The following is a 26,192-nucleotide window of genomic DNA, read 5'->3' as shown; positions in this document are numbered from 1 at the left end:
GGGGGACAGCGTCTTGGGGGTGATCTTGCTGTGGCTGTGCTGTGTTTGGGCCATTGGGCTGTGGGGGAGGGAAGCTCTGGGCGAGCTGGGTGTTGGGGCTGGGTTCTCAATAGAGGGGGCCATAAGAACCCCAAAATGAAACTCATCCAAACAGATTAAAACAGAGAAGGGGCTAAAACCCCAGCAGAAAACATGAAAGAGAGAAAAGAGAGCCGGAAAGTGGTTTTCGCGGGTCTCAGAGCCACGGGCAGACCCAGTGCGGGCAGGAGTGAGGTGGGGGGAGTGGCTGGGGCGGGCATCACAGCAAAGTCACCCAGCGGTGCCCTGAGGACCTGCTGCTTTCAACTCGTAGCCAGTGGTTTTGATCAGAGGGAGGCGCTTCATACCTGCCGGGCTTGGAGGGTCTCTCAGAATCGGCTCATGGCCTTGGTTTGGCCAGATAAGGCCTTGCTGGCGGTGCTGACGATAGTGCTGATGGAGAACCTGTGGTATGTTGAGGCCCAGGGCCTGGCTGGGCGGTGCTGAGAGACAGGTGAGGCCCTCAGAGTCCCGGGGGACAGCATAGAGGGTGGCAGACAGGATGGGTTTCCGGGGGTAGGGGGCATCCACTAGCCCCAGGGCCCTCCTGGCCTAGCCCCAGGAGCTGCCTGCAGACACCCTCCTCTTGGGGGGCTCTCACCTCCAGCCTGGGAGGGAAGCACAGAGCTGGCCAACTTGAGGGCTGAGGGCCAAGGGCAATGACCCCAGTGCCTGCTCTTGCCCAGGGTGACAGAGAAGCTCTACCCTACAACTTGCCCTCTAGCCTTGGCTATTGGCATTGAATCTTAGCAGCAGCTGCCATTTACAGAGCAGGCGGCCTGGCAGCTCACAGGTGCTATGGGGTCAGTGCGGTAGAGACAGCACTAGATCCAGACCAGGCCCCCCTGACTCCAAGGCTGCCTGATGCTGCCATGGGCCTCGGCTGTTTTTCAGCAACCACGCCAGTGATCCACCTGCTGCTGGGGGTGAGGCCAGCACCTGCTCCCAGAAGGGGCTGCTTTGTCCTGCGTGGCACGGGCAGCCGGCCTCAGAGAAGGAAGCCCCCCCCAAGAAGAGTCATTCCTGACCCTGGCTCAGGGTCTTTACTTGCCTTCAGCATGAGCCCTTGTGAAGACGGTGGTGAGAAGAGGGAAGAAGGGAGGAGAGGAAAGGGCTGAGAAGGGTAGAAAAGGCAGGAAGATGAGTAAGATAAGGCGGCGACTGGTGGAGTGAACTCGGGCTAGGGAAGGCAGTGCATAGTGTGGTGGCGGCGGCGGCGGCAGCGGCGGCGGCGGCGGTGGGGAAGGCTCACGAGGCTGGGTACCCCTGCAGCCGGACCCACCCAGACCTCCCTTTACTTCTACCTGCAGCTTGGAGAGCCGCTGGTGGTCCAGAGGTGAGGGAGAGCCCAGCCATGACTTTCTCAGGTGGGAAGGGCCTTCCCAACTCCAGTTCCCTTGCTCTCTCTGATCCCGTGGCTGGGATGCAGAGCTCAGACCATGGGGGTGACCTGGTGAACCATGAACGGTGGCACAAGAAGCATCAAGTTGATCCTCTGAACAGTGAGAGGCTCTGGGGGCAGTCCCTGTGGACGGACCGTGGTGGGGAGCCAGGAGGGTAGTCAGTGAACACAGCAGAGCGTCATGCCAAGACCTCCTGGGGTAGGGAGGGCATGAAGGATTTTGTGGGAGCCCAGTTCAGGGGTGGAGCTGGGTCCAAACAAGGAAGTTTATGATAAGAGCAAAGTGGCATACAAGTCTGGGCCCACTGATCTGTCCAACGGCTTGGCCTCAGTCACTCTACCCACGTCTCTCAGCCCTGAGACAACGCCTGACAGCACTTTCATGGTATCCCCAAGCGTCCCCACACCCCACAGCTCATCGGATCTTCAAAACAGCCCTGTGGGGCCAGCGGGTCCAGGGAGGATGAGGAAACTGAGGTCCACAGAGTAGACAGGCCTTGCTTAAGGCGCACCATGATGACACGCCCCCTCCCCCAGTAGAAGACGCACGGCTCCGACAAGGTGATCAGAGTGTCAAGGGCGAGACTCCCAGGAGGCATTGTGGGTACACCCTCTGAGCCTGACTTTCCCGAAAATCCTCTGTAACCGACAGGCCTGCCCAGCCCAGGCGACAGTGGGGACACAGCCATCAGGGCAGCACTCTGGTAACAGCAATGGTTCCAAGTAGTTTACAGAGACTTTCTCCTTAGGTCGGTGCACAGCCCTGACAAGTGCGGTACCATTATTATTCCCATTTTACAGATGACAATAACCAAGGCAGCAGAGGTAGCCCCTCTCTCCAGGCCAGAGTCAGAGGCCCACCCAGGGTGAAGCCCCCACACAGAAACCTGGTCTGGAATCCACTGTCACAGCCCGCCTCACACACCATCGGAGCGGTGTTCCCAGGCAGGCTGTGGAGGCTGAGTTCTGTGCCTCCCTGCTCGACTACACTCTGGTTCTCCCAGGTTGCTGACCTCTGCTTGGCCTATGGGTCTCTGCAACCCTGTAGAGTCTGAGGAAGAGATACTTCTGTACCAAACCCAAGTTCAGGAAGATGTTTGTGACTAGCGCTTGCCCTGTTGTCCTGAGGTGTGGGACCTCAGCCAGTGAAGCTGGTCCTCCCCAGGACCACTGTGGGCAGTCCGCTTTCAGTGGGCACTGTCAGTGCCCGCAGGCTGGGTGGCCAGCCCCTGACGCTGCCCCCAGCCCAGCGGGCCCCTGGCCACTCACCGTGGTTTCGTCCTCATGCAGCACCTGGTCATAGCCGCTGAGCGCGACGCAGAAGATGATGGCCGTGACGTCTTCGAAGCAGTGGATCCACTTCTTGCGTTCAGATCGTTGGCCTCCGACGTCGAACAGCCTGCAGGGAGATGCAGGAGCGGGGAGTGGAGGGTGATGGGGCTCAGGTAGGTCAAGCCTCTAGTGTGGGGCCTTTGTCCTGGAACAGACTGACTGACAGACCCCTGACATTCCTGGGTAGGCCATCGTGCAGTCTGGCAGGTGTGTTCCACAGTGGGCTATGTTCATGCGTAGACCTCCAAGATTTGCCCTTCCATCCGAAGGATTTTACTGAGGGGTGGGTGAGCCCCCAAGAAACGCCTCTGAGAGATCCACATCTGGTCCCTGACTTCCTGGGTATATCCACTTAGATCTGGGATCTGGACAAATTTTAGCCCTTCTTGGAGACTTGGGAGGCAGACCAAGGGGGAAAGTGAGGGACAGAGGCCTCAGAGATGTGCCCAGGGTCATGGTGAGAGTTTGGCAGTGGTGAGCTTGGGTCCAACCCAGTCTCTCTGCAGACGAAGCCAGAGTTCTTATCTCTGCTCCACCCTGGCAGGTCAGACACTGTCCCTCAAGGACAGGTGAGACTCCTGGTCTCCAGGTAAGAGTCAGCCTCACACTCTCACTTCCCCAGGGGCTGTGGGCCAAACTAGGGCCGGGCATTGATGGTGGGCTGGTCAACTGTAGGCAGACAGTACCAGGAGCTGGGAGCAGGGCAGATTGGAGTGGGTGGGATGGCAAGGGAGGTACCCTGTGGGACCTCCCGAGCCCCACCCCGAGCCTGGCTAGATCACCCGGCCCACTGCCATGCTTTGGAGTCCACTGGAGGCCTGGGGAGCAGGCCAGGGGCCGTGAGGGACGGAAGTAAGGAGGACCAGAAAACCAACATGCAAACAGGTCCATTCTCATATCTTATTGCTGCCCCAGCTTGAAAGCTCCCAATGGCAGGCTGGGGTCTGAGTGGTCAGGCAGGAGCTGAGGTGAAGGGGTGCTTCTCCCATCTCTCAGCAACCTTCAACAGTTCAAGTGTCAACATTCTGGGCCTCACCTGAAATGGAGGTTCTTGAATGTGAAGTGGGTTTCTACAATGCCGGTGGTTTTGACCCTGGTTCGGAGGATGTCCTGCTCGGTGGGCTGGTAGTCCGCAGCGCCGATCCGATCCAGGCTGTCCAGGTAGCTGGAGATGGCAACACACAGGGACCATGGACCAAACACTGGGGCACTGCTTGGCTTAGAGAGCCCAGGGGAGCTGTTCACAACGTCTCTGTGCAAATACGATGTGCAAGCTGGGAGTCCTACACAGTTTCCCTCCTTTCCATCCCAATATGGTTACTTTCATCTGTTTTATATAGTGGGCTTCTACTCAAAATGTTTGCTGGAAAAGACCTTACCTTACAAAGAGGAAGTAGAAGAAGTGATATTACTTATTGTGGGGGGCTGTAATTAATGACATGAAATAAAATGTTTATGAATTGTTGAATGAAAAACTGATTTGTTCTGTAAACCTTCACGCAATTCACAATAAAAAGTTTTTTTGGTTTTTTTTTTAAATATGTCTCTTTGAGGACTATGGTGCCCTTGACCCAAACCATGGTATTTCAGTCACTTCATATACATGTGAAAGCTGGCCAATGAATAAGGAAGACCAGAGGAGCACTGATGTATTTGAATTATGGCATTGGTGAAGAATACTGAATAAACCATGGACTTCGAGAAAAATGAACAAATCTGTCTTGGAAGAAGTGCCCCCAAAATACTCCTTAGACGCTAGGATGGTGAGACTACATCTGATGTATTTTGGTCATGTTATCAGGAGGGACCATTCCCTGGAGAAGGACATCATGCTTGGTAAAGTAGAGGGTCAACGACAAAGAGGAAGACCCTCAATGAGATGGATTGACTCGGTGGCTACAACAATTTGGTCCAACAGAGCAATGACTGTGAGGCTGGCGCAGGACTGGGCAGTGTTTGTTCTGTTGTGCACAGGGTTGCTATGAGTTGGAGCTGACTTGACAGCACCTAATAATAACAACAACCCAAGATTTTAAGGGTCCCTTGTGGCGCAGCACTGGACTGCTAACTATAAGGTCGGCAGTTCAAACTCAGATGAAACTTTCTGCTCCTATAAAGGTCTACAGTCCTGGAAACACTATACGGGGTTGCTTTGAGTTGGAACCAATTCCGTGGCAGTGGGCTTTTTGGTGGCTCATGCCTACCCAGTGGCTCTTCTAGGGTAAAAGACATGGCTATCTGACCCTGTAAGGAGCTCTGGTAGCGAGGGGTTACGAATCGGGTTGCAAACTGCAAGGTCAGCAGTTCAAAAGTACCAGCTATTCCGTAGGAGAAAGATGAAGCTTTCTGTTCCCGTAAAGATTTACAGCCTCGGAAACCCTACCTTGTACAGGGTTGCTATGAGTTGGAACAGACTCCATGGCACATAACCAGCACCACCATCTGACCCTATAAAGATTATCGCCTAGAAAGTCCCTCTGGAGCAATTCTACTCCATCACATGGGGGGACCATACGTTGAAAGTGACTCAACAGCACACAATAACATACACAACCCATGATTTTAAGGAACCCTGCTGGCACAAGGGTGCAGTGCACAAGTGCTAACCAAAAGGCTGGCAGTTCAAAACTACCCTGTAGTTTAGTGTGAGAAAGACCTGGCAATGTGCTTCCGTAAGATTACAGCGAAGGAAACCCTCTGGAGCCGTTCTACTCTGTCACGTGGAGGCATTGAGTTGGGATTGACTCAGCAGCACCCGATAACAATCCCACCACTCACAAATTTGTCAGAAGGTAAGATTCAGCTGCTAATGACAACAAAACCAGCCTAGACCAGAAACATTTTAAGGTCCTTCTGGAATGACCGGCTCCTCTTTTTCCACACAAAACACAGAAGACCTAAGTGATATAAGCTTTGACAGCAGGAAATCTGTCAATGGCTGATGTCTTCAGTGTACTTGGTAGGAAATTGACGAATACTGACTCAAGCTTTTCATTTGGCTCTTGTGTGACGTATGGGGCATAGATCAACCTCCAACATTTTCAACCTCTCAGATTTTGGGGGAAGCTGCTAGCCCAGCTGTAGTATGTGTTACTACCTAGTGGGGACTTATATACTTGAATCTGAAGAATTCCTATCATCAGAGTCTACTTGGGACATATGTATCCCATACAATTGTATCAAAGTCCATATTCCCTCAAAAAAAAAAAAAAAAATCACTCTTGAGTTCAGTGTGGCTTCCATTACTGAATACACATGGTATCAACAAAAAATTCAATGCGGAAAATAATTTGGTCACAAAAGGATTACAGTTATAAAGTTATAAATGCCCATCAGTGGAAGAGTGGATAAACAAACTTTGGTACATACACTCAACAGAATACTACGTAACATTAAAGAATAAGGACCAATCTGCAAAATACCTTATAACATGGATGAACCTGGAAGTCACTATGCTAAGAGAAATAAATCAGTCACAAAAAGATAAATATTATGTAAGACCACTACTGTAAAAAGCCCAAAAAAGGGTATTCATACAGAAAGACATTCTTGGATGATTACCAGGGGTGGGAAGGATGGAAGTGGGGGTTACTCACTGGGGGGTAGACATGGATTAACTTAGTGAAGGGAAAAACAAAGTTACAAAGGTGATCACTGAAGGAACTAAAAGTAATCTTGTAAGTGGTGAAAACTTGGAGGTGGAGGTGGGGCACAGAGATGGCAGGAAGAACTGAACCCCTCACATTACACAGTTGGGGGTGCGGTGGGATGGTCAGTAAATAGCATTTAAAGTCAGACGGTCATATTTCCTTGGAAACCACAAGAACAAAGAAAGTGAAGTGATTACTAGTAGGATCGGGACTGGGCTGGGGACGGGGAGACGTTTTCTCTGCATTTTATACCCTTCTGTGTTACATACCATTTTCTCTGCTGTGTATTCATGCATAATTAGTTAGATGAGTAAACATTTCAGTGGGGAGCACTATTTGATGAACCATCAGAGCAAGACAACTCAGGAGGGGACCTGGAAGGTGGGCCATAGGACCCTGCAGAGCCACTGAGGGGTCTGGCAGAGGAGGGGCCCTGGATTTGAGCCCAGCAGGTGGCATCGAGGGACAGGAGGAAGGAAGCATCTCTATTCAATGCCCTCCTGGCTCTGAGGGCTCCCCCTGCACTTAGGTGACCCTGAAGAGTCTCTATTGTGGCCTGCCTGGTGAGGAGAGGACAGGAAGTTTGGTGGGTAGTCTGAGTGGGCACAGGGAACCCTGGGCTCACAGCCCTGCCTCTGGAGACCTAGGGGCCACCACCAGGGCTCACAGAATGCAAGCACCTTCCCTGTGGGCAATCTAGGTACGTGGCCCTGGGAAGGTGCTTCTGACTTTAATTAAGTTCCTGAGTTGTTACCCAAAGCACCCCAAACAAAACCCACTACCACCTTATCAATTCCGTCTCATAGCGACCCCAATAGGGTTTCCAAGGCTGTAAATCTTTACAAACGCAGATAGCTTCCTCTTTCTCCTGCAGAGTGGCTGGTGGGCTTGAACTGTTCATCAGTCTAGTGCTTATCCTGCAGCGCCACCATGGCTTCCCATAATTGCTGATGGAAATGCCCAAAGTCCACTAGAGAATGCTGTGAGATCAGAGGCTCTCAATCTCGCCACTATTGACATTTTGGGCCAGATAAGTCTTTGTTGTGGGGGTCGTCTGTCCACTGTTGGGTGTTCAGCAGCATCTCTGGCCTCCACCCACTAGGCATCAAGAGTACCACTTAGTAGTAACAACCAAAATGTGTCCAGAACTTTCCAAATGCCCCCTGGAGGACATGGCTGAATCAGCAGGGTCTGATCACATGCACCCCACGATGGACCCCTAGGGGGTGGGTTAAGACCCAGAGTTTTATTGTTAGAAATGCTACTGAGAACCCAGGCACAAGATTTCAAAAATAGGGGGCTTTTCTGAGAGTCAAAGTACTGTCCATGCACATAACCAGTGAGGTTGTCTGTGGGGACCCCTGACGCTGTAACGGGCTGTCTGGAGCTGATGCTGAAGGGCCCTGCAGGCCGTTGTCCCCCCTTTCCTGGCCACCTCTGTAGCCCTCATGCTGATCCCACTTCCCCATTCCCTCTTCATTCCTCTCTCTTCCTCCTTCCCTTCTACTCTCCCTTCCTTCTCCCTGTTTGATTTTCACACTGGGTTAAAGTATGGTGGTGGTGGTGGTTGTATGCTATGGAGTCATTTCTGACTCTTAGCGACCCTGCATAGGGTTAAAGTCTATATTTTATTATTTATTGAATGGAGTTACAGATCTCTTATTTAAAAAATTTAAAGATAAAGGAATAGGGAGTTTATTTCTTCCCAAATAAAAGAAAATGGTACCATATAAGTTGCTTTTGGCTTATAGATTTCTATTTTCTGTCTAGAAAAAGTGCTGCTACACCACAGACCTTCCTTCAAGAGGGCAGGCATGTGCCGGAACAAGGAGATGGCGCTTCCTCGGCTTGGTTGTGTCTTATGTCCTCATCCTAGGGTGAAAAGGCACCTTCCTATCTTTCCTGACACCCAACACCTATGGCAGCTACCACCCCAGCCTAGCATCCCATCTGCTCACCTCCCTCCTTCCTGGGACACTCACTATTTGGCAGAATCGTTGAGCTGATACTCCCGAGACCGGTTGAAGCACTCCTGGATTCCTGAGTCACCCCAGAGTCGCATCATGGCAGAGAGCAGTTCTGGAGAGAAGGGCTCGGTGTCTTCCATCCGACTCACTACGTCACATACCATCTTGGCGTCAGCCTGTGAGGAGAGATGGATGGTTGGCTTTGAAACCTTGGTGGGTACAGAAGACAGACAGACCCCTAGCCAGTCAATGGCTCTACCCTTGGCTGAGACTGGGAGAAAGGGGCCACAGGATGCACAGCCTGTGTCTCGGGACACATGGCCTTCTGCTGCCTGGGCGCCAGTCTTGGGGGTCTTCTCTCCTGTAGAAGCTCTTGGCAGTGGTTCACACATGCTTCATGGACCCTGAGGGCTTTCCGTAGGCAGGAAGGGAGACTCCCAGGGTTCTGTTCTCCATCTTCCAACTCAACCAGAGCAGCTCTGCTTTCATCTCTTTGGGAAATGGGGGTTTTACACAATATTTTGTTTGGGAGATTTAAAAAAATCTTGGCTAAAGTGGCAAATTTTCTATAGAGGCATACCTCGGAGATATTGTGGGTCCCAGACCACAGCAATGAAGAGAACGTTGCAGTAAAGCGGGCCACATAGGAGTTCAGGTTTCCCAGTGTGATACTGCCGTTCATGAAGTGTACAGCAGCTTTGTGGGAATGACCAAAACGTGACACAGAGCCACAAAGTGAGCATGTGCAGTTAGGAAAATGGCACCGGCAGGCTTGCTCAAAGCAGGGTTGCCTTAAACCTTCAATTTGTAAAAAGTCTGTGGAGCAGCGAAGTGAAGTACATGACCTCAAGGAGGAGTAGAGCCCCCATAACAGAGCTGCATCAGGGAGTGGGGTGCTCAAGCTCTCTGAGAGCTCCGGTGGGCTGAGTCCCTTAGGGGAGAACAGAGAGGCTGGCGTTCAGATTGGTGCACTTGGGGAAAAGCCCTTTGATCAATGTAAAATCTCTAGTATTTACGTCCTTGCGTGGCCCAAAACTAAGACATAAGTTTGCTAAATTTTATTTATTTATTTGCTTTTGACTTGTGGTCTGTGTTTCCCTGGGGTCTGGTCTAGACAAATGAAGGTAAAGAGACAAATAATGGAACCAGAGGTGCTCTCTCGGCCTCCCCCCACCGCATCTTTGGGGCGGAGTTTCATTTGCTTTAAGACAAACTGGAACTGCAAAACAAGTAACTCCCTCCTGAGCAGGTGTCTTCCTCTTCCCATCAGCTTGGCTACCAAACAGGGGGCACACATTTTAACATCAAAATCCAGAATAAAAGCCATCTTTGAAGAGGCAGAAGGCTCTTTGAGGAGTCCCAAGACCTCACCATCACAACCAGCGTAACTATACAAGAAGCACATCACCGTTTACAAAGGATTTTTGTGCGCACACATTCTAGACTTCATCAGAGCCTCATACCTACTTGTGAGGGTGTGGGAGACTCCATCACCCTCTCCCTAACTCCTACCCTCTGTCCAGCACTACGGCACCTCCTCCCACTAGAAGCAGAATATGGTACCTTGGCTGTCACCTGACTTGGAGTGTGGCCACGTGACTTGCTGTGGCTCACAGACCATGTGGAGGTGGCAGTGGATTAGCTCCATCCCTTGCCTTTAAGGAGTCTGTTTCCATTTGTCCTTTTGGGGCCCTGCCATCATTATGGATATACCCAGGCCCTCCCATCCATCCCAGATAGAGGACAAGGGTCAAATCGCTGTAGTTGAGTCCACCCTGGATCTTGGGTCACCCAGTTGACCCCCTGACTTAGGAAAAGAAACAATCCTGGTTTTAGGTCACTGAATTTTGGATGTTTGTTATACAGTGTTGTTATGACAGCAGCTAACTGTAAGTGTTATAACTGTGTGCCAATGAGTTTATTCCAGCTCATGGTGGCCCTACAGGACAGAAAACCCCTGAGGGTTTCTAGGCTGCACTCTTTATAGGAACACTTGGAAGGTCTTTCTTCTACTGGGTTTGAACCACCAACCTTTTGATTAGCAATTGAGTGCTGAATTATTGTGTCACCAGTGACCGTTAACTGTATTGTTGTTGTGGTCAGGTACTGTTCAAGTAGAATCAGTTCTGACCCATAGTGACCTGATGCACAACACAACAAAACACTGCCGGGTCCTAGGTCATCAACACAGTTATTGCTACGCTTGAGTTAATTGCTGCTGCCACTGTGCCAATTCACCTCATTGAGGGTCTTCCTCTTTTTCACCGACCTTCCACTTTCCTAGCATGATGTCCTTTTTCAGAGACTGGTCCCTCCTGATAATATGTCTGAAGTATGAGAGACGAAGTCTTGCCATCTGGCTTCTGAGGAGCATTCTGGTTGTACTTCTTCTAACACAAATTTGTTCTTCTGGCCGTTCATGGTACTTTGAATATTCTTCTCCAACACCATAACTCAAATGCATCAATTCTTCCGCTGTCTTCCTTATTCATTGTCCAACTTTCACATGCATGTGAGGCTTCTGAAAATACCATGGCTTGGGTCAGCTGTACTTTGGTCCTCAAACTGACATGCTTGCTCTTAAATATTTTAAAGGGGTCCTGTGCGGATCTGCCTAGTGGAATATGTTGTTTGATTTCTTGACTGATGCTTCCATGAGTGTTGGTAATGGATTTGAGAAAAAGAAAGTCTTTGACAACTTCAAACTTTTCTCCATTTATCTTGATGTTATTTATTGGTCCAGTGGTGAGGATTTCTGTTTTCTTTACATTGAGGTGCAACTTATATTGAAGGTTGTGGTCTTTGATCTTTATCAGTAAGTATTTTAAGTCCTCTTTGCTCTCAGCCAGCAAAGTTGTATCATCTGAATATCACAGGTTGTTAATGAGTCTTCCTTCAAGCCTGATGCCACGTTTTTCTTCATATGATCCAGCTTTTCAGATAATTTGCTCAGCATATAGATTAAATAAGTATGGTGAAAGAATGCAACCCTGGTGCACACCTTTCCTGATCTTAAATCATTCAGTGTCCCCTTGTTCTGTTCAAACAACCGCCTCTTAGTCTATGTATAATTAAGTGTTCTGGCATACCCATTCTTTGCAATATTGTCCATAGCTTGTCATGATCCACACAATCGAAAGCCTTTGCTCAGTCACTAAAGTACAATTGAACATCTCTGACGTCAGCATGTTCCATGCCCTCTTCTGAATCCGGCTTGAACCTCTGACAGTACCCTGTCAATGTACTGTTGCAGCCATTTAAAAATTATCCCTAGCCAAATTTTATTTATTTATAGTAATATTAATGATATTGTCCATTGATTTCTGCATTTCAATCAGTTGGTCATGTAGCTGTCTTTCAAATGTCTTGGCATAGATGAGTGAGTACCTCCAGTGCCGCATCAGTTTGTTGAAAGATTTCAGTTTGTATTCCATCAGAACCTTGTTCTTTGCCAATGCCTTCAGTGCACCTTGGACTTTTTTCAGTATCATTGGCTCTTGATCAGATGCTACCTCTTGAAATAGCTGAACATCGACCATTTCTTTCTGGAACAGTGACTCTGATTATTCTCTCCATCTTCTTTTGTTTTCTGCATCATTTTGCCCATGGTGGTTGGTGGTTATGTGCCGTGGAGTCAGTTCCAACTCATAGCAACCTCTGTATAGGGTTTCCGAGGCTGTAAATCATTACAGGAGCAGAAAGCCTAATATTTCTCCAGTGAAACAACTGGTAGTTTCAAACTGCTGACCTTAAGGTTTGCAGTCCGATTCGTAACCACTACGCTACCAGAGCTCCTTCATTTTGCCCATAGAATCCTTCAATACTGCAAGTAGAGGCTTGAATTTTCTCTTCAGTTAACTGGTTAACAGGTGAGGAAGCTCATGCCACAGGTGCTAAGTGGTGGTGCTGATGTCCTCTGACTCCACAGAGCCATATGTGTTGACAGTGGTCATGCTGCCATGTGTCTCATCCAGACCAAGGGTCACCTGGCATTCACCAGAAAGGTCTATGCTCTGTCCAAGACAGCTTTTACTGTCCAAACGAGAGCTAGTGGGTATGGGACAGGTGTTGTAGGGCTCAACCACACCGCTTGCCTGTCCCCGAGTGTGTGGCAGGTTGCACTGTGGGAGTTAGTGTCTCCAGGGAGATACTTTTGAGCCGTGTTCCACACAGTCTCTGAGAGGATTCCTTGGACTGAGAGTCTGGCTTCCCAGGAATTTGGAGGGCCGCTTCCTCACTCCTCAGTGCTTCCGGAGACAACCTCCTAAATCTAGGTCTTGGCATCTCTGTCGGAAGGGGCACAAGGAACCATGCACGAAGTCCGTGGGTGGTCCCAGTGGTTTGTGCTGCGCTAGGTTAATGTGCTAGACTGCAAAGTTGGTTTGAACTGCAAGGTCGGTGGTTCAAGCACACCATCTGCTCCTTGGAAACCTATACAGGGTCGCTATGGGTCAGAAACCCAGGAGTCCTCGTATGGCACTGTGGGCTAATTCATCAGACTGCAAAGCTGTTTGAACTGCAAGGCTGGAGGTTCAAGCTCATCAGTCGCCCCTCAGAAACTCTATACAACCCTGGGTTGGAACCGACTCGACGGCACTTAACAACAACAACTCATCTAGAGTCTGGTGGTTCAAATTCACTCAGCAGCACTGCACAAGAAAGGCCTGGTGATCTGCTTCTACGATGATTAGAGTCAAGAAAATCCTATGGGGCACAGTCCTGCTCTGTCACATGGGATCACCATGAGTTGGAACCAACTCAGCAGCAATGTGTTTGGTTTGCTTTGGGAGCTCCCTACTTGAATGCACAGTTTGACCTCCATTTTGGTGCATGCACTCGGCAGACTAAAAGGCAGGTTGTTGTTGTTAGGTGCCATGGAGTCGGTACCGACCCGCAGCGACCTTATGCACAGCACAAAGAAACACTGCCTAATCCTGGGCCAACCTCACTAAAGGCAGGTTGTTGTTGTTATGTGCTGTGGAGTCGGTTCAGTAGACTCATAGTGACCCTGTACAGGGTTTCCAAGGCTGTAAATCTTTACGGGAGCAGAAAGCCTCCTCTTTCTCCCGCAGAACAGCTAGTATTTTCGAACTGCTGACCTTGTGATTCACAGCCCGATTTGTAACCACTACGCTACCAGAGCTCCTAGCCGCACCCAAATGACCCTGTCAACATTCCAGCAGGCTCAAGGGCAACACTGTGCCTGGGAAAGGAAGGAGGTTTCAGGTGTTGGGCCAGGGCCAGGACTGGGGTCGGGGCCAGGGTAGGGGCAGGGAGTGGTTGGACCCCCGCATGTCTGGAGCCCACCGATAGTCACTATCACAGACAGAAGGCAGAGTTGGCAAGCCAAGGCAAGGATGAGGGTCAACTACTGGATGAGACACCTGGAAGACATGTGATCCAGCTGGGCCCACTGTAGTCTTTCCCTGGGGTTTCTCAGCTGGGAGGAGCTTATGAGGAGCCCTCCTCCCAAGCCCCCAGTCAATAGTATCACCAGACCTTCTCCAGAAAGAAGCAAGGAAGGGCCAAAGTGTTCAGGTCCCCTAGGCTGGGTTTCTCTCCTCTCTGACTGGCTCCAGACCCTTCAGGTTCTTATACAAGGGCCCTGACTCACACCAGCCTGGGCAGAGGCAGATCTAGGGTGCTGGGAGGGAGTGGGGTCCCACTGGGTCCCAGCAGGCTGGTGCCCTGTGCTTCCTGGACCCCAGCTGCCCTCTGTCCCCCGCTGGTTTGCCCTGGTGCAAATATGGACACTGAGTTCCTGCTAGGGGATGAGAGCAGGGTGCAGCAGGCCCACCAGATGCCTGACCTCATGGGCAACACAGTTCATAGTCAATGACTGCTCCACTCACAAGCCCCGCCCCAGTCCTTCCCCTCTCCTGTTAAACAGAGAGGCAGTCAGCCCAGTCTGGACACAAGTCTCAGGAAGTGGTGGGAGGTGCTGGAATCTGTAGGTGTCCTGGGGTGTGGGGGGCGGGTGGGAGACACACAAAGGAAAGCAGATCAGCACCTGGAAGATTTGTGGCTGACAAAAGACTCTGTACAAAATGTTTGCAGCGGAGACTTTTCCAGAATTAAGCCATCCAGCTAAGTAGTTATTTTCACGTCAGAGCCTGTCTATTGCAGAAGGCCGATGGGAGGGCTCGGCAGCTGTGTTCACTCCCCCATGCCTGCCCTGGAGGCTGGAAGACCAGGCCAGGTCCAGCTCCCTTGGAATAGCTTCCCAAAGACTGGAGCCCTCAGCTGAGTGGAGGTGAATTTCTTTAGGGTCAGAGTCTCTCCCAGGGGTGGGACTTGGGCAGGCAGTGACTCAGGGAGGTACAGGCAGCCTGGGGTGAGCCGGGTGTGGTGGCTCCAGCTGAGGTTACAGTCTCAGTGTTTCCCAACCTGGACAGTTTTCCAAATTGCTGCTGTGGGCACCCTTGATGGTTTTTTGTCACATCTGTGGGTCGCCTGATTCAGAACTAGGCCTGCACCTGAGGGGCCCCTGGAGCCAGCCACAACATCCCTCACACAAAGGAGAGGTGATCTGTGAACTGGGGGCACCAGGGCACCACTTGTTATGCCGAGATCTGTCCTTTTGTGCATCACCCCACATTTTATGTCTGGGCAAGGCGGCACAAGATGATTTCCTAGAGCAGCTTCAGTTGATGACTCTTACATGGGAGCCCGTGCTGCCAGTGCCCATCCCCCCAACTCAGAATGCTGCCCCACCATCGGCTCTTCTGCCCCAAACCCCAAACTAGGAGTCAACCTCCTTGGCACCCTTTTTTTCTTGCACTGGCTCTTCTTTTGAATCTGTGTTCCATCAGCCCACTTCTCCCCATCTTCTCTCTCACACCCTGAGTTCGAGCTGCCATTGGAAGCTGGTAGTTTCCTTCCAAAGCTCCTTGCCTCCCTTGGCTTTCTCTGCAGCAGATAGATCGTTTCCTCCCTACATCAGTTCTCCCCTTTCTCATTAGAAAAAGGACCCAATAGTTACTAGCTGGGCATACTGACATCCAACAACAAGACTACAACCATAGTTCTGCTTCAGCCTGCGTGGCCATGTGACAAGCTCTGTAAGGTAAGGTGATTCAAACACCCTTTCCCTCCCACTTCCTCCTTCCTGATGCCTGAAACTTAGATGTGATGACTGGAGCTCTGGCAGCAAATGTACATCATGAAGACAAGGACCACACCCTATGGATAGTGGAAGAGTGATTTGAAAATAGCCTTGCTCCTTGAGAACTTTATGGAACCTCCATATAATTTGGACAATTTTAACATCAAAAATCAACCTTTATTCTATTTAAGTCACTGCTTTTGGTATCTCTGGTATTCACAGTAAAACCTAATGCACACAAAAAAATGCTAATACCTTGCTGAAATTCTTTCAAAAGCTTCCTATTATTTCTAAACTCCCAACTCCTTACCATGGCCTACAAAGTCCCTGACTGCTTCTCTGTCCTAATCAACCTCCACTTGTTCCTCTTATGAGGCTCCAGGCACCCTCCTTTCTGTTCCCTAAACAAGGCAGTGTTATTACACCTCAGGATCCCCCCTTGCCCTAGCTCCTCAGCTCAAATGTCTCCTCGATGCCCCCATCAGTCCCACAGCGCACCGACCACACCATGACACAGCTAAGGCTCCTCGAGGGCAGGGTCTTTCTGACATCCCCCGGTCTCCTGGATCTCACATGGTGCTCAGCAATATTGGTGGGATGAATGGATCTTTGACATTTTAATATTAGGCAAGGTCCTCATTTCTTGCTCTACTTTACAACAGAAGGGAACATGCCTGGTGCTGCGCCAGCCTCACAATCGTCCATCTTCAGAAATGCACACACGCAGCCATGCCCCAAAGAAGGATCCCACCAGCTCCTGTGCCCACTCACCACAAGGGGTGATGGGTGGGCTTTCCATATTCTTTCGTCACCTCAGGCAGCTCTGGAGATGGGGCAGGGCACATTTGCTCACACCACAGATGCGCATCAGCAGAGGTCCCAGTGCACAGACTCAGTGCTGAGCTCTTCCCTCCTGGTGGCTCACAGCAGCAGTGTGCAGAGAATGACACCATCACCATCCCTGTTTCCAAGGTGAAGACACTGAGCTGAGCAAGGCTAAGGGCCCTGTGCAAGCAGAGACTGGAGCCAGCTCGGGGAGGGCTCCACAGGCCTGAGCCCTCAGAAGGCTGCCGAGAGCAGCCAAGGGGGCAGGCAGAGGAGGTGCCTCCAATAGACTGGTCCTTTTTAATAATATGTCCAAAGCATGAGAGACAAAAAGCTTCTAAGGAGCATTCTGACTGTACTTCCAACACAGATTTGTTTGTTCTTTGGTGGTCTATGATACTTTTAATATTCTCCTCCAACACCATAATTCAAATGTATCACTTCTATGGTATTCTTTATTCCGTGTCCAATTCTCACATGTATATAAGGTTATGAAAATACCATGGCTTAGGTCAGGTGTACTTTAGTCCTCAAACTGACATCTTGGCTCTTCAACACTTTAAAGAGGTCTTGTAGAGCAGATTTGCCTAATGCAATACGTCTTTTGCTTTCTAGACTGCTGCTTCCATGAATGTTGATGCTCGATCCGAGCAAAATGAGTCTTTGACAGCTTCAATCTTTCCTCCACTTATATGGCAGTTGTTTATTGGTTCAGTGGTGAGGGATTTTGTTTTCTTTACATTGAGGTCCTCTTTGCTTTCAGCAAGCAAGGTTGTATCATCTGCATATCGTAAATTGTTAATAAGTCTTTCTTCAATCCTGATGCCACATTATTTTTCATATAATCCAGCTTCTTGAATTATTTGCGCAGCATACACACTGTATAGGTATGGTGAAAGATTATACTCCTGATGCACACCTTTTCTAATTTTAAACCATTCAGTGTTCCCTTGTTCTCTTTGAACAACTGCCTTTTGGTCTATGTAGAGGTTCCTCATGGGCACAATTCAGTGTTCCGGAATACTTATTCTCATAGCTTGTCATGATCCACACAGTTGAAAGTCTTTGCATAGTCAATAAAGCACTGGTAAACATCTTTCTGGTGTTTTCTACTTTCAGCCAAGATCCATCTGACGCCAGCAGTGATATCCCTTGTTCCATGTGCTCTTCTGAATCTGGCATGAACCTCTGGTAGCTGCCTGTCAATGTACTGATGCAGCCATTTAAAAATTATTTTTAGCAAAAATTTACTTGCATGCAATATTAATGATATTGCCTTATGATTTCTGCATTCTGTTGGGTCACCTCTCTTTGGAAGGGGCACAACTATGGATCTCTTCTAATCAGTTGGCCAGGCAGCTGTCTTTCAAAATGTCTTGGCATAGATGAGTGAGTGCCTCCAGTGCTGCATCAGTTTATTGAAAGATGCCAATTTGTATTCCATTAATTCCCAGAACCTTGTTCTTTGCCAAGGCCTTCAATGTATGTACACATACATCTTGTTCTGGGTCTTTTTCTGGTTTTGCTGACCCACTACTTTACCAAGCATGATGTCCCTTCTCCAGGGACTGGACCCTCCTGTTAACATGACCAAAGTATATTAGATGAAGTCTCAGCATCCTTGCATCTAAGGAGCAGTCTGGCTGTACTTCTTCAAAGACAGATTTGTTTGTTTTTCTAGCACTCATGGCATAGTTAGTATTCTGCACCAACACCATAATTCAAAAGCATCAATTCTTTTTCAGTATTCTTTATTCATTGTCCAGCTTTTGCATGCATATGAAGTCAGCCACATCTTAATCCTCAAGTTGGGTCAGCTACATCTTAATCTTTAGAGTGACATCTAGACTTTTTCATGCTTTAAAGAAGTCTTCTGAAGCAGATCTGCCCAGTGCAATGTTATGTTGTTGTTAAGTGCCGTCGAGTCGGTTCTGACCCATAGCGACCCTGTACAGGGTTTCCGAGGGTGTAAATCTTTACGGGAGTAGAAAGCCTCATCTTTCTCCCGCAGAGCGGCTGGTAGTTTCGAACTGCTGACCTTAAGGTTCACAGCCCGATTCGTAACCACTACGCTACCAGAGCTCCTGTGCAATATGTCCTTTGATTTCTTGACTGCTGCTTCCATGGACATTGACTGTGGACCTAAGTAAATGAATCTTTAACAACTTCAGTCTTTTCTCCATTTATCATGATGTTGCTTATCAGTCCCATTGTGAGGATTTTTATTGTCTTACCAACTTGAAGGCACTTAACAACAAATATTGAGGGATAAACCATATTAAAGGCTACAGTCTTTGATCTTCATCAACAAGTGCTTCAAATTCTCTTCACTTTCAGCAAGCAAGGTTGTGAGCTCTAGTGGCACAGTGGTTAAGTGACTGGTAACCCACGGAGTCAAATCCACCGGCTGCTTCAAGGGAGAAAGATTTGGTGGTCTGCCTGCATAAAGACCGCTGTGTGTGCCATCAAGTTGGTTCAGACTTGCACCGACCCCATAGCACTGGGCTTCCCAGGTGGACTCTTTATGGGAATAGGTTGCCAGGTCTTTTTTCCCACGGAGCCGCTGGCATGTTGGAAACACAGGCCTTTGGGTTAGCGCACCCAACCATCAAACTACACACACAAGGGGGCTTCAAAAAGTTCAAGGAAAAAAATTCCATTATCTTTTCGTTCTATTTTTCCATGAACTTTTTGAAGCCCCCTCATGTGTATAATACACATGTAATCATTGCAGCATCCTGTTTAACAGATGGGGCGACTGAGGTGCAGGTGAAGGAACTTATTCAAGATCACAGAGCTACTAAGCAGGGGAACGCAGATGTAAAGTTAGCCTTCTCCACTGGGCTACAGTGAGGCCTGGTCACCTGAGGCCAGAGGACCCACTGGTACCCAGCTCAGCATCCTCAGCACTAGGGAGGGAGATGGTGAAGGAGGGGTCTTGCCAACCTACCCAGGAGGGTAGTGGAGGAGTTTAACAAGCAATTAACAAAGCTGGAGAAGGGCTTGTCCCTTTGTCTGCCTGCCTTCAGGGTCGGGGCAGCTAACACTGGGCCAGAACTTCCACCTCCTGGGTAGTGAGGCAGGAAGCATTCTTCCATGCCTTCCCCTCTGTTACTGCCCCATGGGGATCCACCTCATGCTGGTCAGGCAATGAGGCACTGGGATCCATTTCCTGTAGGACAGAGCTCTCAGCCTGGGTGTTTTGGGTGAGGCCGACTATGTCCATGGGTGGACAGATGACCTAGACCTGGCCTGAACACCGCTCTGGACTCAGTGAACAGTCTGGAATTGATAAAGAAACTAAATTTGCCAAGTTAGACTCATGACATTAATGGGACCTATTAGGAAAGAGAGACTCTCAAAGAAATTGCCATCACTCAGGAAAACAGAAGTGAAAGGGGGATACCCCAAGTCACGGAGACATCATGGGTCCAGTTGTGCCTGCAGCCACTTTTACCGCAGGGCTTTCCAGCAACGTGAGTCAGTCGATTCCTGTATCCAGTTGAGGAGTTGTGTTTGCTGTTTGGAGGTCAAGGCCAAGGCCTCCTACTCCAGGAATGTCCCTTGCACTAACATGGTCAACACTGACTGTTCTCCTCACTAGCTGGCTAGACCACATGCTGGCCCTAGGGGAAGTGCGGTGGGTTTTACAAGCTTGTTACTGAGATGTGTATCTGGCAGGGCCCTGCATTGTCGTGCTAGGAATGGGCACGGAAGCCCATGAACATCTGCAGTAACCCCAAGGACATGCTCACAGATGTCTAGAGTGCTGTCACTTCTACTGAGAGTTACAGCGAGGGAGCCAGGGCCGGGCAAGTGGAGTCCCTGACCCAGGGCAATAGGGGCTTCCTCCTGCTGTTCTGAGGCCCAGTTGTAAGAGGAAGGAAGTGGACTCTCAACATGTGTGAGGAGAATGTGACTGTCCACACCTTGTCTGTGGGTGTGGACAGCTACTAAGTACCCAGAATGCCCTGTGCTGCTCTTCACCAGGTAGGGGGCTGTGCCCAGGCTTCGCACACGGCTCCCACGCCGCCCCAGTCCCTTGGAGGCACCTCCTCTGCCTGCCCCCTTGGCTGCTCTCGGCAGCCTTCTGAGGGCTCAGGCCTGTGGAGCCCCCCCCCGAGCTGGCTCCAGTCTCTGCTTGCACAGGGCCCTTAGCCTTGCTCAGCTCAGTGTCTTCACCTTGGAAACAGGGATGGTGGTGGTGTCATTCTCTGCACGCTGCTGCTGTGAGCCACCAGGAGGGAAGAGCTCAGCACTGAGTCTGTGCATTGGGACCTCTGCTGATGCGCATCTGTGGTGTGAGCAAATGTGCCCTGCCCCATCTCCAGAGCTGCCTGAGGTGATGAAAAAAGATGGAAAGCCCACCCATCATCCCCTGTGGTGAGCGGGCACAGGAGCTGATGGGATCCTTCTTTGGGGCATGGCTGTGTGTGTGCATTTCTGAAGATGGATGATTTCTGATAGCTTAGGATCATCAGAGGCTTGAAGAGGTCGAGACTGCTCAAGGACACCTGCACGGTTCTTCCTATCACACCAGTGGTTCTAAAACAGCACTAAGTTTTTTCTCATTGTAGCCAATATAACTTTTAGCCAAATCTTATTCATAGTAATATCTTATTCAAATCAAATCTTATTCACAGTGTTGACATATCAATGGCCTGAAGCTGAGGTAGTCTGGGGCATGGATTCCAGGACTCAGAGCCCTCTAAGACAACCTCTGCACCACATTCAGGAGCAAATACGAAAGGTGGGCAGTGGGAGAGAGGGGCTATGGGGAGAGATCCTAGGAGGCATCTCCAGTCCCTGGCAGGATGGGGGGCCCAGGGCCGGTGTCCCCCAGAAGTGGGCTGCCTTGGGTCATGCTGGGGAGCAGGGTGCTGGGGTCTAGCAGCACATAGGGTCCTTCACCATGACATACGGGCTACAGTCTCCAGCCATGAGACATGTGGCCAGACAGTGGCCATAAACAAGCAGGCTTGGGAGGCTCAGTGGTGCCAGTGGTGAGGGATTGTTCTAGCAAGTTTTCCAGTCAGCCAGACCGTCCAGGGAGCCATTCTACAGTGAGGACGCAGGACCCCAGGGCCCAGTCAGAGTCTTGCTGTCCTACCCACCCCCTCTCTAACCTGCCAGGCTACAAATGGCCCCCTGCATCTGTTTCTCCCACCATAGTATCTCTTCTCCAACCTTCGGAGACATGAGACATGGCTGTCTACGCTGTGCCACACCTGTGGGGAGGGTAAGTGGTGGCCAAGGGGAGCTGTGGGCAGTGAATACCACACTCACAGCCTGCCAGGGGCTTGGAAGTGGCATTCAATGACAGAATGAGAACTGATGAACCTTCCCTTCTTTTCAGGACAAAGGAGACTTTCCAAGAAAACATCAGTAGCAAAAAGACCAGGAGCTAAAGTATAATAAAGGGCCTTTTTCTTCTCAAGAAATGAGATAGAAGGATGTGGTGGGGAAGGGAGTGTGGCTTTTGAGTCAGGGGATCTGAGTTCAAATCCTGCCCCTGCAGCTTTCTAGCTGTGTGACCTCAGACAGATTACTTAACCTTTCTGAGCCTCTGTTCTCTCTCATCACAGTTTCCACCTCACAGGTTTGTTTGTGCAGATGGACTGGGCTGAGAACGTGATACAGCTTTGCAACATGAAAGAGTCCTGCAAATGTTAGCTATTAAAAAAGATGCTGTGCCTCAGACGTAAACAAGAAGTTGACATAAAAGAAGTCTGCTTTATATCAGATTTTCAGGCGAGCATGTTAATCATGATGCCAATCATCATAGCAATGATAACAATAACCCCTTCCATTTGAAGAGCTGCTTCGGATCTGTTTTCCTTTTTCGCTCATCTTTAGCACAGTTGCTCCTATGCCCACCAGAGGGCAGGAGCGCACTGGCTCTAGGAAAGGAAGTGCCAGGTGGAGGACTTGAGCCCAAGAGACCACTGGCCACTGCTACCTTCCTGGGGCTGTTGACTCTGCTCAAGGGGGAATGGACCAGGAGCCCTCTGCGGCTGGATGCTCTGCCTTGGAACTACAATCCAGCAGGCAAAAAAAAAAAGAAAAAAAAGGCAGAGGAGTCATCCACGGTACTTAGTAGTACAGACCCCGCCCATTCTGTACATCTGAGGAGGTGTACAGTCCCCTCACATGCAAGGGAGAGCCCCCACCCTTCCCTCTGTAGCTCTGTCTCACAACAATTGGGGACAATTGTGGGAGGAGGGGTTCAGTCCCCTCACTCCTCCATCTGTGGGGCATTTAGACATTTAGTAGTGGGAATAATTAGGGTATTGCAGACATCCAGTGGCCATGAAGCAGGCTTACTTAGGCCTCTCTTCTTACTTGGGCTTGATCTTTCTCCTCTCTTCTTCCAAATCCATCTATCCATTCCTGAGTCATTCCATCCATCCGTCCATCCATCCTTGTAGTACCTATCTAGAATCTCCCCACTCCATCCTTGGATCAACTCCATCTATGCATGAATGATTCATTTGCTCATCTATTCCTTTCATCCCTCCTTGGTCTGGCTGGCTGCTGACCCACTCCTGTAGTTACTCAGCCACTGTACAATGACTCTGCGGCCTTCAGAACCTACAGATTTGGTCTGATGAGAAGTTCCTCAGCCCATTACTGGTTCCTTGATTGTATCAGGGGAGAAAAAATACCCCTTTGCTTTCCCTCCCTCTTTCCCATGATCCCATTTCTGTCATGGTAGTGGTGGTTATGTGCCGTGGAGTTGGTTCTGACTCATAGCGACCTTGTACAGGGTTTCTAAATCTTTACTGGAGCAGAAAGCCTCATCTTTCTCCCATGGAACAGCTGGTAGTTTCGAACTGCTGATCTTGAGGTTCGCAGCCCGATTCGTAACCACTACGCTACCAGAGTGCCTTATGGACCTGTTAAAGAAAGTCTTCTGAAGATCTCTAGCTGGGTTTAGAAGGCAGTCCAAACTTCCTGGATCCCTGACAGATTTTCTAAGCCTTTTTGAGAACCAACCTTTATTTGGGGCCCAGGCTGTCTTCTTGAGAAGGCTTGGGTTTTTAATCCTATCTTTCTGAAAGGTAATATGGTTGTTAGCCTAAGAACCTTTGGATTTTCTGATTATTTACCTAAAAAGATACAAGTGACCACTCACAGTGTATCTTAATTGATGGTGACCCCAGGGGTCACTGTGCTTCATAGCACTTTCATTGTTTTTTTGGAAGTAGATTGCTTGGCCTTCCTTCTGAGATGTGTCTGGGTGGACTTCAATATTTAATCAGTTAGCAGATGATTGTGTTAAGCATTTGCACTTTCCCTCAGAAGTTGGTCTGCTACATTTCTGTAACAACCTGGGGTTGGAGTGTCTGTCATGGTAGTGGTGGTTATGTGCGTGGGGTCGGCTCTGACTCATAGTGACCCTGTACAGGGTTTCCAAGGCTGTAAATCTTTATGGGAGTAGAAAGCCTCATCTTTCGCCTGCGGAGCGGCTGGTAGTTTCGAACCGCTGACCTTAAGGCTCACAGCCTGATTTGTAACCACTATGCTAGCACTAGCTCTGTGGGGGTAGTGTTGACTATATCCTCATCATTGGACACCTGACTTTTCCACCATTACACCATCAATCAGCCCTTGAACTTGTGTGGCTGCCTACCCTGGCCCAAGTTGGGCAGAAGCACCCAGCACTACCCAGCAAATGCCCCTTCATAGGTTAACTGAGCCTCCCCTGCCCAGGTGTGCACTCCAGTGGGGACATCAATCAAACCCCAGCAGTCAGGGAAGGTGTCTCCAAGGAGCTGGCCACTAAGCCAGGCATCTCAAGAGAAATGTGGGGTGGCACAGAATGTGGAGACAGGCGCTGGGCTTGCCTGAGCTCTGGGGAAGGAATTAAAGGGGCTGAGCAGAGACCCTTAGAAAAGCTGAGAGCCCTGTCAGGAAGCAGTGGGTCTTGGAGGGTGCCACCTCCAGCAGGAAGGTAGGGCATTTGTAAATGACAGCAGCCTGCCCGCTCACAGGTGGGCTCACGCAGACTGCCTTTCTGCTGGGTTTCTGCCTTGAGTGGTCATAGGAGGGCAAGTTTCCAGCCTGGTGTTCCATTGGAGGTAGCTCCGGCTGTGAGGACTCTTCCCCAAGGAGCCTCCCAGAGCAATTGCAATTGTTCAGCCTTCGGTGTGGGGCCAGGCGACATCTGTTCTAAGGTTCTCAGGTCCCTTGGCTGCCTCCTATGGGTTTGCTTTCAGCCCTCTCCCTAGCTTTGCCATTCTTGGATAATCTGCTTAGATTTATCTAAACTTCTCTTAAATGGTTACCCTAGGAGTCCCTGGGAGGCACAAACAGTTATGTGCCTGACTATTGGCAGAAAGGCTGGCAGTTCAAATCCATCCAGAGGAGCCTATTTGAGAGGCCAGGCAATCTGCTTCTGAAAAGCCCCCGCCTTGAAAGCCCCATGGGGCAGTTCTCTGTGCACATGGGGGCACTATGAGTGGGAATCAATTCAATGACAACTAACACCACCACCACCCACCAAAGTCACCGTGGAAGGAGATACACCGTGGAAGGCAGAATGGGCAGGTACCTGAAGGGGGAGTGTGAGGTCAGAGCATAGCTGTGGCCCTGCTGTGCAGAGCAAGTGGATGCTAGGGCCTCGAGAGAAGGCAGGTACAGCCAGTGAATGCTGTAAGAGTGAGGAAGGGCGCCCTATGTAGATGACAGGCAGAGACATGGGGGAAGTGAGATGGGGGCCTCAGCTTCCTCAGCAATAGAAGCACTGTCCTGGGCTCTCAGGGGCAGTGGTGTGTTTATATCACATTGGATCTGAGGATGGATACAGAGGTGGGGTATCTGCTTCTCCAAAGATCCAACCATCACCCCCTCGAGGACAGCTTATGTGGCCCACTTTTTATTGGTGTCCTATCCCCTCAGCAGGCCAGCCTGCATGTCTTAGGTGTCCCTCTTTGACAGGGGCTGTTTGGAAAACCGAACCACTATGCAGGCACTGTCCAGTCATAAATAAACTTTGAGGTGAATGGGTCAGACATTTCCAAATTCATGCCTCCTCTCCCATAGCTCAGTGTTCTAGGATGGGAGAAAAGAACTAAAATTGGATAGACTACATTTCTATGAAATGAACAAGGGCAGAATGAAATCACCCACACAGAGCTCAGTCAGAGGGAAAGAAAAGTGACAATGGCCAATGGCATCTCCTCAGAACATGCAGTGAGGATGGTGAATCGTTTAATTAGAGCTCCTTGCCTGGGAGATATTAGCAACACAATTATGGGAGAGAGACGATGGAAGCTGAAACACTAGACACATGTGTGGGACAGGGCGGGGCGGTGGCTTCTGAAGTGAACAGGTTTGCTGCCTGCCTGGTGCTCCTCCCCAGGCTCAACCATGGTTCTTCATCCTTCACTGGGACAGCAGCTCCCACACCATTTGAGTGACCAGATATGGCTCTACTCAAAAAGGAGTATGTCACCTTGCCCCCAAGATCTCAGGGACAAGGTCAGAACTGGACACCAGGTGTCAGAAGACTTCCATCCACGCTCTGCCTCTGACTTTCTCTGTGATCCTGGACAAGTCTCAGGTCCTCTTAGGGTCCGGTGTCCCAACTGCACAATGAAGGAGGGGGCTACATCTGGAGTCCTCAAAGGGTGGTCTGCAGATCCTGGGATCTCTGGGGTCCTTTTGGGGGCTCCACAAGAGCAAAATTATTTTCATACCAATACTAATATGCAAAGGAGCCCCGATGTTTCGACAGGTTAAGTGCTCATCTGCTAACTCAGAGGAGGGCAGTTTGAAGTCACTCACCAGCTTCAGGAAAGATGACAGCCAAGAAAACCCTACAGGGCAGT

At 49.9% G+C, this 26,192-nt stretch overlaps 1 protein-coding gene across 5 annotated transcripts in view; it reads right to left on the bottom strand.

The window, feature by feature from the left end:
- Positions 1 to 26,192, bottom strand: part of GNAO1 (guanine nucleotide binding protein (G protein), alpha activating activity polypeptide O) — a 204,732-nt gene that overhangs the window by 13,073 nt on the left and 165,467 nt on the right. For 3 of the 5 annotated variants that reach the window (XM_006863533.1, XM_006863532.1, XM_006863531.1), the window contains exons 4-6: positions 8,445 to 8,605; positions 3,849 to 3,977; positions 2,750 to 2,879 (exon numbers count right to left, since the gene is read on the bottom strand). In XM_006863533.1, coding sequence (XP_006863595.1) covers positions 2,750 to 2,879; positions 3,849 to 3,977; positions 8,445 to 8,605 — 420 coding nt within the window. The remainder of the gene's footprint in view (positions 1 to 2,749; positions 2,880 to 3,848; positions 3,978 to 8,444; positions 8,606 to 26,192) is intronic. The other 2 variants (XM_006863535.1, XM_006863534.1) reach the window with 2 other exon arrangements.

Source organism: Chrysochloris asiatica, unplaced genomic scaffold (assembly GCF_000296735.1).
Source record: "Chrysochloris asiatica unplaced genomic scaffold, ChrAsi1.0 scaffold00055, whole genome shotgun sequence".
In the NCBI taxonomy this organism is placed as follows: Eukaryota; Metazoa; Chordata; class Mammalia; order Afrosoricida; family Chrysochloridae; genus Chrysochloris; species Chrysochloris asiatica.
This window is presented reverse-complemented; position numbering and strand designations above follow the sequence as displayed.